Below are 14,361 nucleotides of genomic sequence, written 5' to 3' on the forward strand. Positions count from 1 at the left end.
GGATCTAGAGTTGTTAGAACGAGTACAGAGAAGGGCAACAAGATTGGTGAGGGAACAAAGGAGTCCTCTTACCAAGAAAGGCTTAAGTTCTGCAAATTGCAGCATATGGTGACTAGGCACCTGAGAGGTGATCTGATTGAGGTGTATAATGCCTTGAATTGGGATGAGTAGACTTAATGCTGATGGGATTCTTCCTCTTGCTCAGATTACAAACCTGAGGGGGCATAAATTCAAATTGAGGAAAGACAATTGTAGAATAGATGTGTGGAAATTTTCCTTTAGCCAGCAGGTTGTTGATTGCTGGAACAAACTTCCATCTGTCATGGAAGTTGATAGCTTATTGTGACTTATTAATGATTATTGAAATTCAAACACAAAGAAGTGTTTAACTTCTTAGTGTTTCAATGGATGAAAATCTAAAAAATTATTTAATATAATTAGATCTTTATTAAAGAATACAAAAAAAAATAGAAATTGTTGAAGAAGCCAAAAAAAATCAATTTTGGAACGATTAGTGGTGAAAAATTGACAGTCTCACTGTATTTGTAGCTTTAATATTAAATGTTCTTTTTGTTGCCCTCTTTTAAACTGATATGATCTTTATTTACTCTCCCCCCCTCAGCCATTCAGTATATTTTCATTAAAATGGAGAAGGGGAAGGGAATGGGGGGAGAGCACACGTGCACTCAACTGTATATACATTTTCAAATATAGCAAATAGGACCAATAAAATAGCACAAATAAACTATAACAAATGTTCTTTTGAACAGAAATTGCTGTATGAATTAATATTTGCAATTCTGGCATACTTCCTTTCAGGTGTGGAACAGTCACTAAAGTCTTCAGTTGACATGATAACATGTAAATTAATTTATAATGTGAAAATTTTAAAAGTTACAGGACTAGATGATTAAGATGTCTGTAACATTCTGAATGAACACTCCTTTCATCACTTGATAATCTTCACTTCACTAAATGGTATTGCACTCCATGATAATGTAGTGATTTTTTTTTTTTTCCCCAAATTTGTTGTGCATTATGTTTGTCAAATATATTTTGTACTTACATTTACTGAATGATCAATTCAGATCAATACATGTTTCATGTTTAGAAATATGGACCTCAAAGTTACTGTTAATCTTTTACCTTGATCACATTCCACTAGCATAAGAATTTTGACACTTACATATTTGTATTAGTGAATACTGAGGTTATAGTTGTTATTGCATCATTTCAGATGTGTGGATGAATATACTATTGTATATTTTCCCTCATTTTCAAATCAAATAAAAGGAGGTTTGCATTTTTATAATTTGTCAATATAATTTTAATATGGCCACATGACAGGAATAATGTTATTTCGTATAGTATGAAATCATACAATGATAATTCCAAATGTGAAGTGCCAACTGGCCAGGCAAAAGAAGGTTATTGTTATTATTATTACTAATAAGAAAAATCTTAGTATTATTACTGGCAAATGATCCAACCAAGGAAGAAAGGTTATACAGCATCAACCAAAAAAAAAAATCCCACATCACCTGTCCATACACTCTAATAATTCATTCTAATTCTTCCTTAAATTTATTCAAACTACTTACTTCCACAATGAAAGTTAGTTCCAACAATCAAGTAGCCTCTGACTGAAAGCAAAATTTCCACTGTCCTGCAACCATCCTCAATTTAAATTTATGCCCTCTTATGTGTGTTGTGTGAGGAAGAGTAATGCTACCAACAAACTTTAGTTTACTCAGTCAATTCAAAGCTTTAAACACCTCAGTCAGTTTCCAGATGTCACAATTTACAGAACTGAAGTCTTTCTTGGTAAGTGTACCCTTTTGTTCCCCTCACTTATCTTGTTTATACTTCAGCACAACCACCAGGTCAGAGGAGTTTACAGTAAATCCTAAATACAATTGTTAATTGTATTTAGCAATCACAGGTTTGAACCACAGTCTGCTCAAAGAGTGTCTGCTACTGCACTCTTTCTCATGACCACTCGGCTGCGTTTTCTTTTCTTTGCTCCCATCCCAGCAGATCCACATCCTTCCTAAAATGAGGCTTCCAGACCTGTATGCAGAACTCAAGATGTGGCCTAACCATTGCCTTTTACAATGGGATAATTACCTTCTTCATTTTTGACTGCACATTTTGTTGTCTTTTGTTGACTACTACTACTACACCTGCTTTGTAAATAGAAAAGTTAGTCATTAATTTAAATTGATTGTGTAAAGGTTTGTTACCTTTTAATGTGAACATCTTGGTGATGCTGCTGCTGCTTTTGGAATGTTTAAACCTATTTTTTAATTGTTTTTTTATTTAACATAATTACAAACCATTGAAATCAGTGTAAAACTACTAGATAAGCATAAAACTCAGTCAGTCAACAACCAAACTTGAATTAACTATAAATTTTCAGAGACAGTTCAACAATTTGTCTATAATCAGAAAACACTATAAGGAAATTAAACTAAAACTGTTTAGCAAGCCACACAAATTAAACTCATTATTTAATTATTTATTTACACATGCCACCGCAAAACTTAGCAGCCATTTATTCAAGAAGTAGCAGTGCTACAGGGAGAGCTTTTAATTTTATGCTCTTGGAACCCAACAAATTGCAATTGCCATTTTCTTTGCATATGTTTTCAGATTTTTCTTTTATATTGCTTTTATAAAGGAAACTCTGTTAATGATTTGAATTATCTGAAATAATTTTGTGTACTTTATAGGTTGTTTGAAAAAGCATCAAGCAGATTGAATCTCTCAGCCCTTATTGGCTTTCTTGTGGAATTATGTGCCTCTAGCCAAACTCAACTTTTTTCTCAGAATAGTTACAGATTGCCTCTTTCCAGTTGCCATGGCAATACATTATTACTTTATCATCTAGGAGATCTTATGTTAAGATGTGCAAGAGGTGGAAGACCACTTATTCATATTATGAAAGCATGGAGTGTGGCAGCACCTCATTTTGTGGAGGTAGTTTCTTGCTTTTGCTGTTCAGATAATTTTATAAAATGAGTAAAGCTTTAATTGTTTAAGTTGATAAAAGTGTATTTTTAAAAATGTGATTTATTGACTCCTGTTTGAAGCTCACTTAGTGACACTGAAATAAGCCTATGTTGACTATAGTGAACAGAGACAGAACTAAATCAACTTTAAACAGTTTAGATTGATAAATTAGCTTAAATAAAAGTATGTAGATTAGAAAAGCCATGTAAATACTCTCCAAAGTCCTTATATTAGATAGCATCATAATAACTAAACTCACTGACCAAGGGATCCCTTTCATTCGTTTGTTTAGTAGTTGGGGTACTGTCTCATGTATGGACTTTGGCAAGTGTATTTGCAGAAGGGCACTATGTGGTTGGAAATCATGATGAATATTATTGACAACTTGGATGAAGCAACAACCGAATCTAGTTTCTACTTAAAAATACAGATAAGTTATGCATACTCTACTCGCTCCTACTTCCTTACTGCTTCATGCCTGTATTCAACTTACAGTCCAGCATGTCATTATTGATTGCCTTCCTTACGATAAAGTTTGGCTCACTACATTTTTATTTCTATGAATAGTTAATGTTCTGTGATTATTTTGTTTTGCATAGTTATAGTATGGCGCTACACCTAACTTGTCATATTCAAGTATGTTTTTGCATGTATTTTTCTCTAATTTGCATGTTCTGTAAGCTGTGATGAAAAATATAGGGTGATATTCAGCAACATCAGTTACCTTATTAATACAAATGTTCAAAATTTGCATGCTTCACAGTTTCATTGACTGTTTCTGTAGTTTATGAAGTAAAATCAGCTATATGAAATAAATTATTCATCTAATTTCTGTTGGGCATTTTGGGAGTCTTCCAGCAGTGCCACCAGTAAAAACAAAAACTGCAAAATAACAAAGCAAAAGTAATTTGTGTGTTTAAAAATAATTGGTGGCTTGTATCAGTAAACCATTGCGATACAAGCCTCCATTCCAGAGGTAAAAATTGATCTATGATTACAAAACTTTACTATTACGAAGTGAGAAACGAAACTGTATTTTAACTTTGTACTACAATAAAAATATGTCAGGTATAAATATGTTTAATCCATGAAATAATATTACAGTTAACATTTCTGTACCATCGTCCACATCGCTCACTTGCATTTATTGTTAATATGTGAATAGTCCCTTTCAACAAGGTACCTAATGCATTCTAGATGTAACTAGAAATGAAAATCATATTATGTGCTTTATAAGTAAACTTTAAAAGCTATATTTAGTTTTTATTTATTTAATTCTATTTAGGCCATGAGTCTTTCAAGAAAAAGTCCTATTTGGAAATTCTTCATATCTTGTGAAGATGAATTAAAAGCAGAGTGTCAACTATGCCACCTCAAAATTTCACAAGGAGGAAAACAGCAAAGTCATTTAAACGACATCTATAATAAATCATATTTTATCCCAACATTATAAAGAGTATGAAGAACGGAAGAAAGAATTAGAAAAAAATGAGGTACCTAAAATGCAATGTGTTTTCACTGATCAAACTTCAAAACAACAGACTTTACAAGAATGCTTTAAGAAGACAATTCCTTATAGTTCTAAGTCTATGGAGGCTAAAAATTTAAACAAAAAGCTTGTCAAAATGATTTCTATAGATTGTCAACCATTTTCAATAGTTGAAGATGAAGGATTTTTGAGATTTGCCCAAGCTATGAATCCTAGATACAAAGTTCCTTCTAGAAAACATGTTACAGAAAAAAATTTTTCCTGATGTACATTCTGCTGTGTTCAAAAAAGGTTAATGATCTTATAAAATGTGCCACTTCTGTATCTTGTACAACAGACATTTGAACATGCACAAACAACCAGAAGTCTTTCTTAAGTTTGATAGCACAATGGATTAATGATGAATTCAACTATGCTTCCGCTTTACTTGCTTGCTGAGAGATTTCTGGGTCTCATACAGCTAGCAATATAGTGAAGCTGATTGAGGAAATATTTATGGAATGGAAAATTAGTAAAGAAAAGTGTCATGCAAAATCACTGACAATGGAACAAACATGGTGAAGGCCATAAGTGATTTAGGAATCACAAATATACATGTTCTGTTCACACCCTTCACTTGTGTGTTCAGAAAGCTGTTATAGCACAGTGTAATGTAACAGAATTGCTGGTCATAAGCAGAAAGATAGTAGGTCAATTTCATCATTCTTCTTCAGCTAAAGACAAGCTACATAACACGAGACTTTGGAACTGCCTTTTCATGTACTTATACAAGATGGAATAGCAACTATTACATGTTAAAAAGGCTGCTTGAATGAAAGAAGGCCATAATACTGTACTTTGCAGATAACGATACCAACATACTAACAATCAATGGTTGCTTGCACAGAAAGTAGTTCATTTGCTGGCACCAGCTGAAGAAATAACAAAATTGATGTGTCTTGAAAGTGCAAGTATTTCTTACATGATACTGCTGTAAAAATCCTCTTATTATTCTACTCCAGGGAAGATGTTGAAATTGGTGTGCATGCAATGAAATCTGAGATGAAGATGGAAATTCAGAGACATTTTTATCTTGAATGTCAATTACATCAAACTCCATAGCCTTTTCTAGATCCTAGGTTTAAGGACAAATTTTTCTCAAGTGATGATGTGAAACAGCAAGTGCAAGCAAAAATATTAGAAATAAAAAATATAAATGAGGGCACCGATTTTAAAATTGCTTCTGAAAATATTCAGAAAGCATCTCCTTCAAGCAGTGCACAAGGCTTCAGTTTGTGAGATTACTTCAATGAAATTGCACCATCACCATCAACCAAATCTTCTAGTCCAGGAGTTGAAGAGGATATAAGGGTTTACATTAGTCAGGCACTATTAGAGAGGAAGGAAAGCCCAACAACTTTGTGGCAATGCCACCATCAGCAGTACTAGCAGAAATTGAAAAAAAAAAAAAAAAAAAATCTTGCCCCTCCACCAACCTCAGTGAGCATCTGTTTAGTATCGCAAATGTGCATTACAGTGACCGTAGGAGCAGTCTAGCAGCTGATAATGCTAAGAAGTTGTTGTTCCTGCATATTATAATGTCAAACTTTTAAAATTTGACTACTGATATTTTTAATGACAAAATTGTAATAATAATTAAATATTTTTTTGATGGAATTTCAGATTTATTTATCTATCCCAGAAGTTAATTCTATGTCGGTAATATTTGGCTTCAATCTCAGCCGAATATTGATTTTAACACTTGGCCGTTCAGCATTAGCCAAAAATATGTATTTGGTGCACCTCTACTAGTTATGTAAATCATCTACTATTTGACTAACTTTCTTAGTGGAAGTTGATCTTATCTGAATTCATGTTTAATCCATATTAAATTATTTGATATCTTAAGGCTAAATTTGGAATTGTATAATTAAATTACCCTTCTTTATTTAATAAAAGTAAAAAGAAAATTGTCTTATTTGAATTGGTATCTGTTCTAATCTCAGTGTGCACATTGGGCTATTATCAGCCATTTGGCCAAACACAGAGCTAGTCTGATCATTGTGTTACTGAAATTTGAAGTCATTCTTTTAGTGGTAGGTTTGCTGATAACCGACAGCAATCAAACCTATCATCATAATAATTTACTTATTTATAACATTATATAATAATGTATCTAAATAACAATATTTTATTATTCGAACATTAAATCTCACAATAGTGCATATTTTGGTATACTGGTACCTGACATCTGTTTAAACAAGGTTTTAGAATGCTGTTCTGGTATATTTACCCACAAAAATAGCCCTGATGGTGAAAACTTAATAATTCATGTTGACAAATCAAGCTGTTTTACCCTGCTAGTTCTGATTAAGCTAATATAGCGATTACAACTAGAATTTAGGATGATCAATTAATTTTTAACGAAGAGCTAATTAGTTTGTTTAATCAGTGTAACCCTATTCAGGACATTGTGTGAAATTGATAATAACATGGCTACTGAAAATTAAAGGGGTCACCTCTGTAGCTAGGTAGGCAGGAGCAGTAGTGCGCAGCACACGCTTCTTGATTAGACCGGGGTTCGAGCCCGTGACCACCAAATACGGAGGATGCGGAAAGGTCAGGGAATGACCACTGCATATCCCCGGAGCAATATGGCCTTAGTTGCTAATGCTCCTAAAAAAAAAAAAAAAAAACTGAAAATTAAAAATGTTTGTTTTGATGTGTAATCAGTGCACAAGTATTCAAAAAAAAAAATTACTGAAGAGGGAATGAAAGTGCATTTTAAAATGTCTGGGACAAAACTGTATACAGTAGAGCGTTAAAAATCCGTACATCAGTAATTCGAAACGTCAATAAACTGAACGAGCCAGCATTTGTTTATTTTTTTGCTGGTGCCATAAAATAATTACAGTAAGCACCAGTTATTGTTATCACATTTGTGAATTGAATTTTGATTCTATTAAATGGCAATTGTAATAAGCAAAAACTGGAGAAATATTATCCACAGGCTATAAAAATTAAGAATAAAGCACAAATTTATACTTTTATTTTACCTTACCAATTAACAAAATTAAATAATACTTGAAAATTGAAAGAATATTATCCACAGGTTAGCAAAATAAAAATAAATTTATGCTTACGTACATAGCTTAATTAATATACATACAGTACTGACTAAACATAATGCTTTGTAATCTGATATTTCTGTTCAATGACTTTTAGATTTTACAACAAAAAAAAAAAAAAAAAAAAAAAACAGTAAAAAAAGATAAGCATCAAAGAAATTGAAACTAACACAATACGTGCAAGTGAGATACAGAGTAAAATGTTTATGGATTTATATATAGGAATGAAGAGATTCTAAACATTTACAGAGTTTTATTTTACCGTACTGAAGTTATGGTCTTCTTCTTCATCTATTAAAAGGAACCAGTAATTTTTAACAATTAAATCGAAGATTGAGATTTTAAACAGACTTTCAAAAGGGAGAAAGCAGGTCTTTGTTAGCAAGATTTTATGGGGTTGGAAAGTCAACCATAACAGAAATTAAAAACAACAAGGATAAAAATTTTATTAAAGTTCACATCAAAACTTGATTCAGATGATGGTGCAAAAAAAAAAAAAGAGAGAAAAACTATGAGAACAGCTAATGACCCATCCCTCGAAGATGCTGTTGGTTGTTGTAGTTGGATTCTGGGAGCATCAGCAACTAAGGTCATATTGCTCTATATATACTGTCTGTAAATTGCATGTTCTGTGGTCGATTTTCTGTTTGCTGAACAGAAAACCCAGGTTTTGGGGTGAAAAACCATGCTACCCTTGCCCGAGACTGACTAACCCAGCTACATTGTGAAAAAGGCCCATAAAAATCCCTCCCATCATTGACGGCACTCAAACTCAGGTCTTTTACACCCAGGGTGGGGAGTACAGTGATTCTACCAACTGTACTACCCACGAGGGCAACAAACTGAATACTGTCTAACTCAACTACTCTTGCCGAAAAGAATGAGAATCTAGCAGCAAAGAAACGAAGTTCGAAAATGGTGCAGCAAAAATTAAGTAATTATTTTCATTAAAGGCCAATACATTTGTCATTGTGATTGAAAGTTCCATTTGTTTTGTTACCTAAGAATAAAAATAAGTAAATACAACTTAGTGTTTTTATTTCTAAACTTACTAAACCTTTTTTTCAGTCTCCAGAAGGGTATTTTTAATAAGTTTGAAAATCTGAACAAATTAGAAGTCCAAACTACCCTGGTCCCAATTAGTTTGGATTATCGACACTCTGCTGTATATGTAAATTAATCTTTTGCATTAAAAAATTATGATCATTTAATTTTTAATGAAAAGCTAATTAAAGTTTGTTTGATCAGTGTAACTCTCTATTCAGGACATTGTGTGAGAGTGATAATAACATGGCTACTGAAAATTAAAAATGTTTGTTTTAATGTATAATCAGTGCACAAATGTTCAAAAAAAAATTACTGAAGAGGGAATGAAAGTACATTTTGAAATGTCTGGCACAAAACTGTATATATGTAAATTAATCTTTTGCATTAAAAAAATTGTATAAATTCGAATGCAGAAAAGTGTATTTCATTTCGCGATTTGCTAAAACCTGAATTTCTGATGACCTTTACTAGCTATTCAATTTTATTTGCTTGTGTGTGTATTGCTTGTGTGAAATTTTACAGAAGCAAATAAAATTTCACACAAGCAATTTTATTTGCTTGTGTGAAAGACTTTGAATGTATTATGGTTTCTTAAGGTGATTATGAGAACATATCATGGGTGTTGTGATTGTAATTTGACTCTCTGCAGATATTTCTTTAATATATGCTTTAATATTTTTTACTTTTCATTGTGTAATGTCTGTTTTAATAGGCAGCTTGTCACAAGGATAGAATAATCTCAAAGCGAGCAGTAACAGCAATCCATGATATAGTTAATGCATTATTGTCTGCCAGTTCTGAACTTCCCCATTTTCACTTCAACGAAGCTCTTTTTAAACCCTTCGAAAATCTATTATGTTTGGAATTGTGTGATGCTGATGTTCAAGAACAGGTAATATCTTTTATTGATGAAAAACTCATTATTATAGGGGAAAAAAATTTAAAGGAAGGAATCTTAAATTGTATAGATTTAATACTTCTTGAATACTTTATTCCTTTTTTTTTTTTTTATGTGCTATGTATTTAAGTGACAATGCATCATTAAAAGTCAAATTAAGATTATATTGCAGTATAGCATCTATAATTATATATAAATAATTATATTAAAATTTTTATAGCTTACTTACAGCTTGCACAGTGTGCTAGCAAAATATCTTAAGAGGATGAAAAAGTATTAAAATTAAACCAATTGTTCTGTGTTATGATGCTATGCATGTCTAAGGTTGTAACCAAAGGGGCATACTTTTTAAAACTTAAAGGAAATCTTTAGTGGAATTAAAATGTTAGACTAAATTTTAAAAGTTAAAAGTTAATTTTCTTCCTCTTTCAGATCATAAGCTCTATTTGTGAATTTGTGGAAGGATGCACAACTGAGATTCGATCTGGATGGCGTCCTTTATTTGGTGCCTTAAGAGCTGTTAGGATTCCTTGTGACTTTACCTCAGAACCATCAGCAGAAGTGGGCAGAGAACAAGTACATCACTTGCGTGTAGTTCTTGATGTTTTTGAAGCTTTTTTAGGAACAAACAATGTTTTTGTATTTGCTTATGCCGCAGTTGATTGTCTCCTCTGCTTATTAAAACATGTAAGAGGACCAGGTAATTCCATTATGAAAATTATAATTTTCATTAAATGTGTTGTCTCTGTACATTGTCTTAGCATCACATAGTAGCTTAAATAATTGAAATAAAAATCAACTCTATATAAACAAAGCAGTTAATTCATCTTCACAAGATCATACCTCTAAAGTTTTCTGTATTTAGTGTTCATTGATTTAATATGATTTGTGTAAAGCTACCTGCATTTTAACACTAATGGAATTTATATACTAATTTAATCTGGCCTTTTGGCTGCGAAGGGACATTGCAACACTATCCAATCTTGTAACTGTTACAATTGAAGGTGGTGCAATAAAAGTCTCTCTCTCTCTAGTATTTGTGATAATGTAGAAAAATTACCACCTTTTAAGGACATAAGGATACAAAATGTGATATTGTTAAACATATTTATGTAAGTACTAATGAAGTTAGTGGCTTACCAATATTTTTTCATAGTTATGAGGGAATGTTGTAAAAAAAAAGTCAGTTTGTGCCAAATCTGAAAGTGTCTGGAATATTGCCCTTTAGTGGTAATAGGGAATTCATGAAAAGAGCATTGTTAGTCAGTTCAGGCCTGTAGAAATTGTTCAAAGTTTTTCAGTTAGAATTTTCTCAGTGTGGTCTGCACTTGATGACAGAATACATTGTTTTTGTGGAAACAAGATACTCTGCAATAGAAAGAATACAAAAATACAGTAAACCTGTAATTTTATGAACCCTGATTTAATGGACTTTGAAAATAGCAGACAGCATCCATTGAATCAGATTTTTTGTCCCTACAGGACACAAAATCTGTCCATCTGGTGATGTAACTGCCTTAAAATTCCTTGCATAAGAATTCACTCCACTTCCTATCACACAAAGATTCCATTTCTGCTGCATGTATCTTCTACAGATATTTTCATTGGCAATGGTCTCTTTAATTGCTTGTAGCAGCTATAATTCCATCTGTTTTTCCAAACTGGCAAATGTATGTATCAACTAGCCAACTTCCATTTACAGTGTAATTCCAAATTCATCGAACTAACTTTTTCTTATTTATCCCTCATCTTTTATGTTTTGAAGCTATCTTACTTTCCTTTACACGTATTTCCTGAAAATCTACAGAAATCCAAATTCAATATCAACAAGTATATTCTGTGTTGTCAGCTTTCATACTGTTCTTGAATACTAGAATAATTACCAGCAGCTGTATGGCTGCTAGTAAATCGCTGTTATTGTTTCTATTACAGTAAACACCATTGAAAGCTACTTGCCAATTAGTTTTTATCTTTCCTACAATTGTAGCAGTGGGAGCAAAAAAATACTCAAACATACATGTCTAGGGATTTTATTCAAAAAAACTTTTATAATGGTTGCAAAACCAGTATGAGTTGACCTTCATTGTGTCATCTGATTTACTTCCTACTGATGAACTTAGGGGCAAAGCTGTGGGAACATTTGGAAAATATAGGAACATGTGTGAAAACATTTAGTAAATGTTGTTTGAACTGATAATTTCATTTCTGTTCCAAAAACAGCACCGTTTTAAATTTGAAAGTAAACAAGCAATAAGTGCAACTTTAATATTCAAATAGTAGTTTTCGGTCAATGCTCTTCAGATGTTTTATTCTTATTATTGAGATTATTTCATTTTAAATTAAAATTTCAAAACACCTGCTAAAACAAACAAATTACTAAAGCACAAGTAATTACATCTCTTTATAAAGAAAATACTGAAGCCTTATAAAGAGATGCAATTACTTGTGTTTTAGTAATTTTTATTGTATATATGAAAATATTAATAGAAATGATAAAATAAGATAACTTAGTATTAAGTGGGATGGATGATTTTTTTATAATATTGTTCACTGAATTCCCTTCCCCTTAATACTAAATTATTAAAATTTAAATATTTTAAAATGGCATGTGATTTCTAAGCAATTACAAGCCGACATTTCAGGTAAAAAATTAAATTGCTATATTTTCTTAGATAATTTGAAGTAGTTTATTTCATTTAGTTATTTTTTTAATAGCTGAAATACAAGATAATAATAATGAAGAGCTCCCTTGTGATATCACTGAAAGCAGTACACTTCCACTCGACCTTTGTTTAGCAGCTCTGAAATATCTTGACCGATGTGCCTCTATTCTTGCTTCTATGTATAAAATGCGTGTTTGTCCAGTTTTTCACTCTGCTAATAGGTATGTATTTTTGCTCTTATTACATTTAGTTATACAGTTTATCAAAGAAAATTTATTCTGTTATAACTTTTAAAAATTTTAATTGACTACACACCTATTCTGACCTCCTCAGTCATTTCTTTCACTATTAATAAAATTGTAGAATAAAAGTAATAACTTAAGTGCAATTAAAAATAAATGCTTAAAGAATATTGTTGTATAACTTTAATTTCCATAGGATCCAACTTCATTCCCAGCCTAATCTTGTAGAGCCTGTTATTCCAAACATGGAAATTGTTTATTTCAAAGAACAAGGACCTCAATCTTCATTATCTTTAGTAGAACATAATATTGATACTGGCAGTATAAATCCAAGTCTTCAGGTGAGGCTTTATTAAATATTTAAGGAGCTATATAATAGTATGTGATACATCATAGAAATATATCTTTATGTATATTATTTTGTGTCTTGTTTCATGTCCTTGAAAGCTGATATGTAGGTGTAAAGGCTTACTTTATCTTCTATATCTTTTTAACTAAAGTTGCATGCATATTTGTTTGCATGGGCTAAAACAGAAAGGAATATGTGCCTGAAAATATTTTACAATTTTATCAGTTATATAGGAATCAGAATTCTCCATTTTTTTCTTTTCTTTTCTTTCTTAAATTGAAATAGTTATATAAAATAGCACTACTTTGTGTTAGGTTTTACCATGTTTCTTTTTTAACTAAGCACAAAAAAGTTATTGTAACTTTAAAGTACTCTAGTATCATATATGAGTTGAAGTTTGTGATGCCAGATGATACCTGTTGAACTTTGATCTTAATTTTTGCTGATTATAATTTTCAGTAAATACATCTTTTAAAGATCAGCAAATAGTTTTCCATCAATAGGTAATGAGAACTACTCATGGGATGTCACCATTTCATGATATCTGTCTGGATTAAGTCTATTGGCTGGCTCATTCCAATCTTGAAATCACTGCCTCTTTCAATGTATCTAATATTATTGTACATAAAATTGATATAAGCAGGTAGGGGAAAAAAAAAAAGAAAGTTCCCATATGTACACCAAGCTTAGTTTGGTGGCACATCATCCATACCATGACAGTCCACTTTGAAATGTATGTGCAGAGATTTTGCAAAATGTCTTTTCTGTGCTTAATTTTTCTCTTTTTTTTTCTTAATATTTTCTGTAATTCTTTTCATAAAATTTCTGTATTTATTGGATTATCTTTATTTTACCATGTAAAGACTTATGATTATGGCTTAGTATTTATGTTTTTTTTTTTTTTTTTTTTTTAGGATAATGCCAGCACCATTCTTCCAGAGGATTTAGTTACACTAAAAAGTCTAGATCAACCCACTGGAGTGTTGCACGTTTGGTTTCTTCTGCTTGAAGGTTTAGCTGGTGCTGTTGCTACTTGTCCTCGTCGATATCAGCCACACACAATGGAGACTTTATTTACAATGCTTCTTAATCTGAAGGAAGTTCCAGGTATATAATTTAACTCTGCAATTCGCATACACAGAAATAAATGTCTCTCTCTCTGTCTCTGCATCTGTACAGTAATCTTTTAAATGTAACACAAAATATTTTATGAATATTAAAGATCATTACATATTTATTTTTTCTAATATATAACTATATACAGAAATGCCTTGATATAAAGAAGGTCCATCTAGTCATCTTTTTTCTATGAGGCTTTGGTCTTAATATTCACAGTGATTTCCAGGAATGTTTCTTCCACAAATATCAAAGGTTTACTATTTATGTATTCATGGTCTTGTGGTTCTGCTTAAAACACATTTCATAGTTCACCTGTATTCATCCTCCCTGTATAGCATCTTAGTCTATCAGTCACCTTTCCTGAAATTAAATCCCATGCCTGTTCCTTTAATAACTGTGATTTTTCTGTCGCTTTGTTGTCCCACTTAGAAAATA

General features: G+C 31.7%; 1 protein-coding gene across 1 annotated transcript in view; it reads left to right on the forward strand.

Annotated features, from left to right (window-relative positions):
* The window catches only part of LOC150081364 (brefeldin A-inhibited guanine nucleotide-exchange protein 3), a 235,668-nt gene that overhangs the window by 168,971 nt on the left and 52,336 nt on the right, over positions 1-14,361 (forward strand). Inside the window, exons 23-28 of the mRNA XM_090380184.1 lie at positions 2,733-2,979; positions 9,368-9,547; positions 9,986-10,253; positions 12,269-12,437; positions 12,655-12,799; positions 13,722-13,914. Coding sequence (XP_090236310.1) covers positions 2,733-2,979; positions 9,368-9,547; positions 9,986-10,253; positions 12,269-12,437; positions 12,655-12,799; positions 13,722-13,914 — 1,202 coding nt within the window. The remainder of the gene's footprint in view (positions 1-2,732; positions 2,980-9,367; positions 9,548-9,985; positions 10,254-12,268; positions 12,438-12,654; positions 12,800-13,721; positions 13,915-14,361) is intronic.

Source organism: Mastigoproctus giganteus, chromosome 8 (genome assembly GCF_048544385.1).
Source record: "Mastigoproctus giganteus isolate SK-2022 chromosome 8, ASM4854438v1, whole genome shotgun sequence".
In the NCBI taxonomy this organism is placed as follows: domain Eukaryota; kingdom Metazoa; phylum Arthropoda; class Arachnida; order Uropygi; family Thelyphonidae; genus Mastigoproctus; species Mastigoproctus giganteus.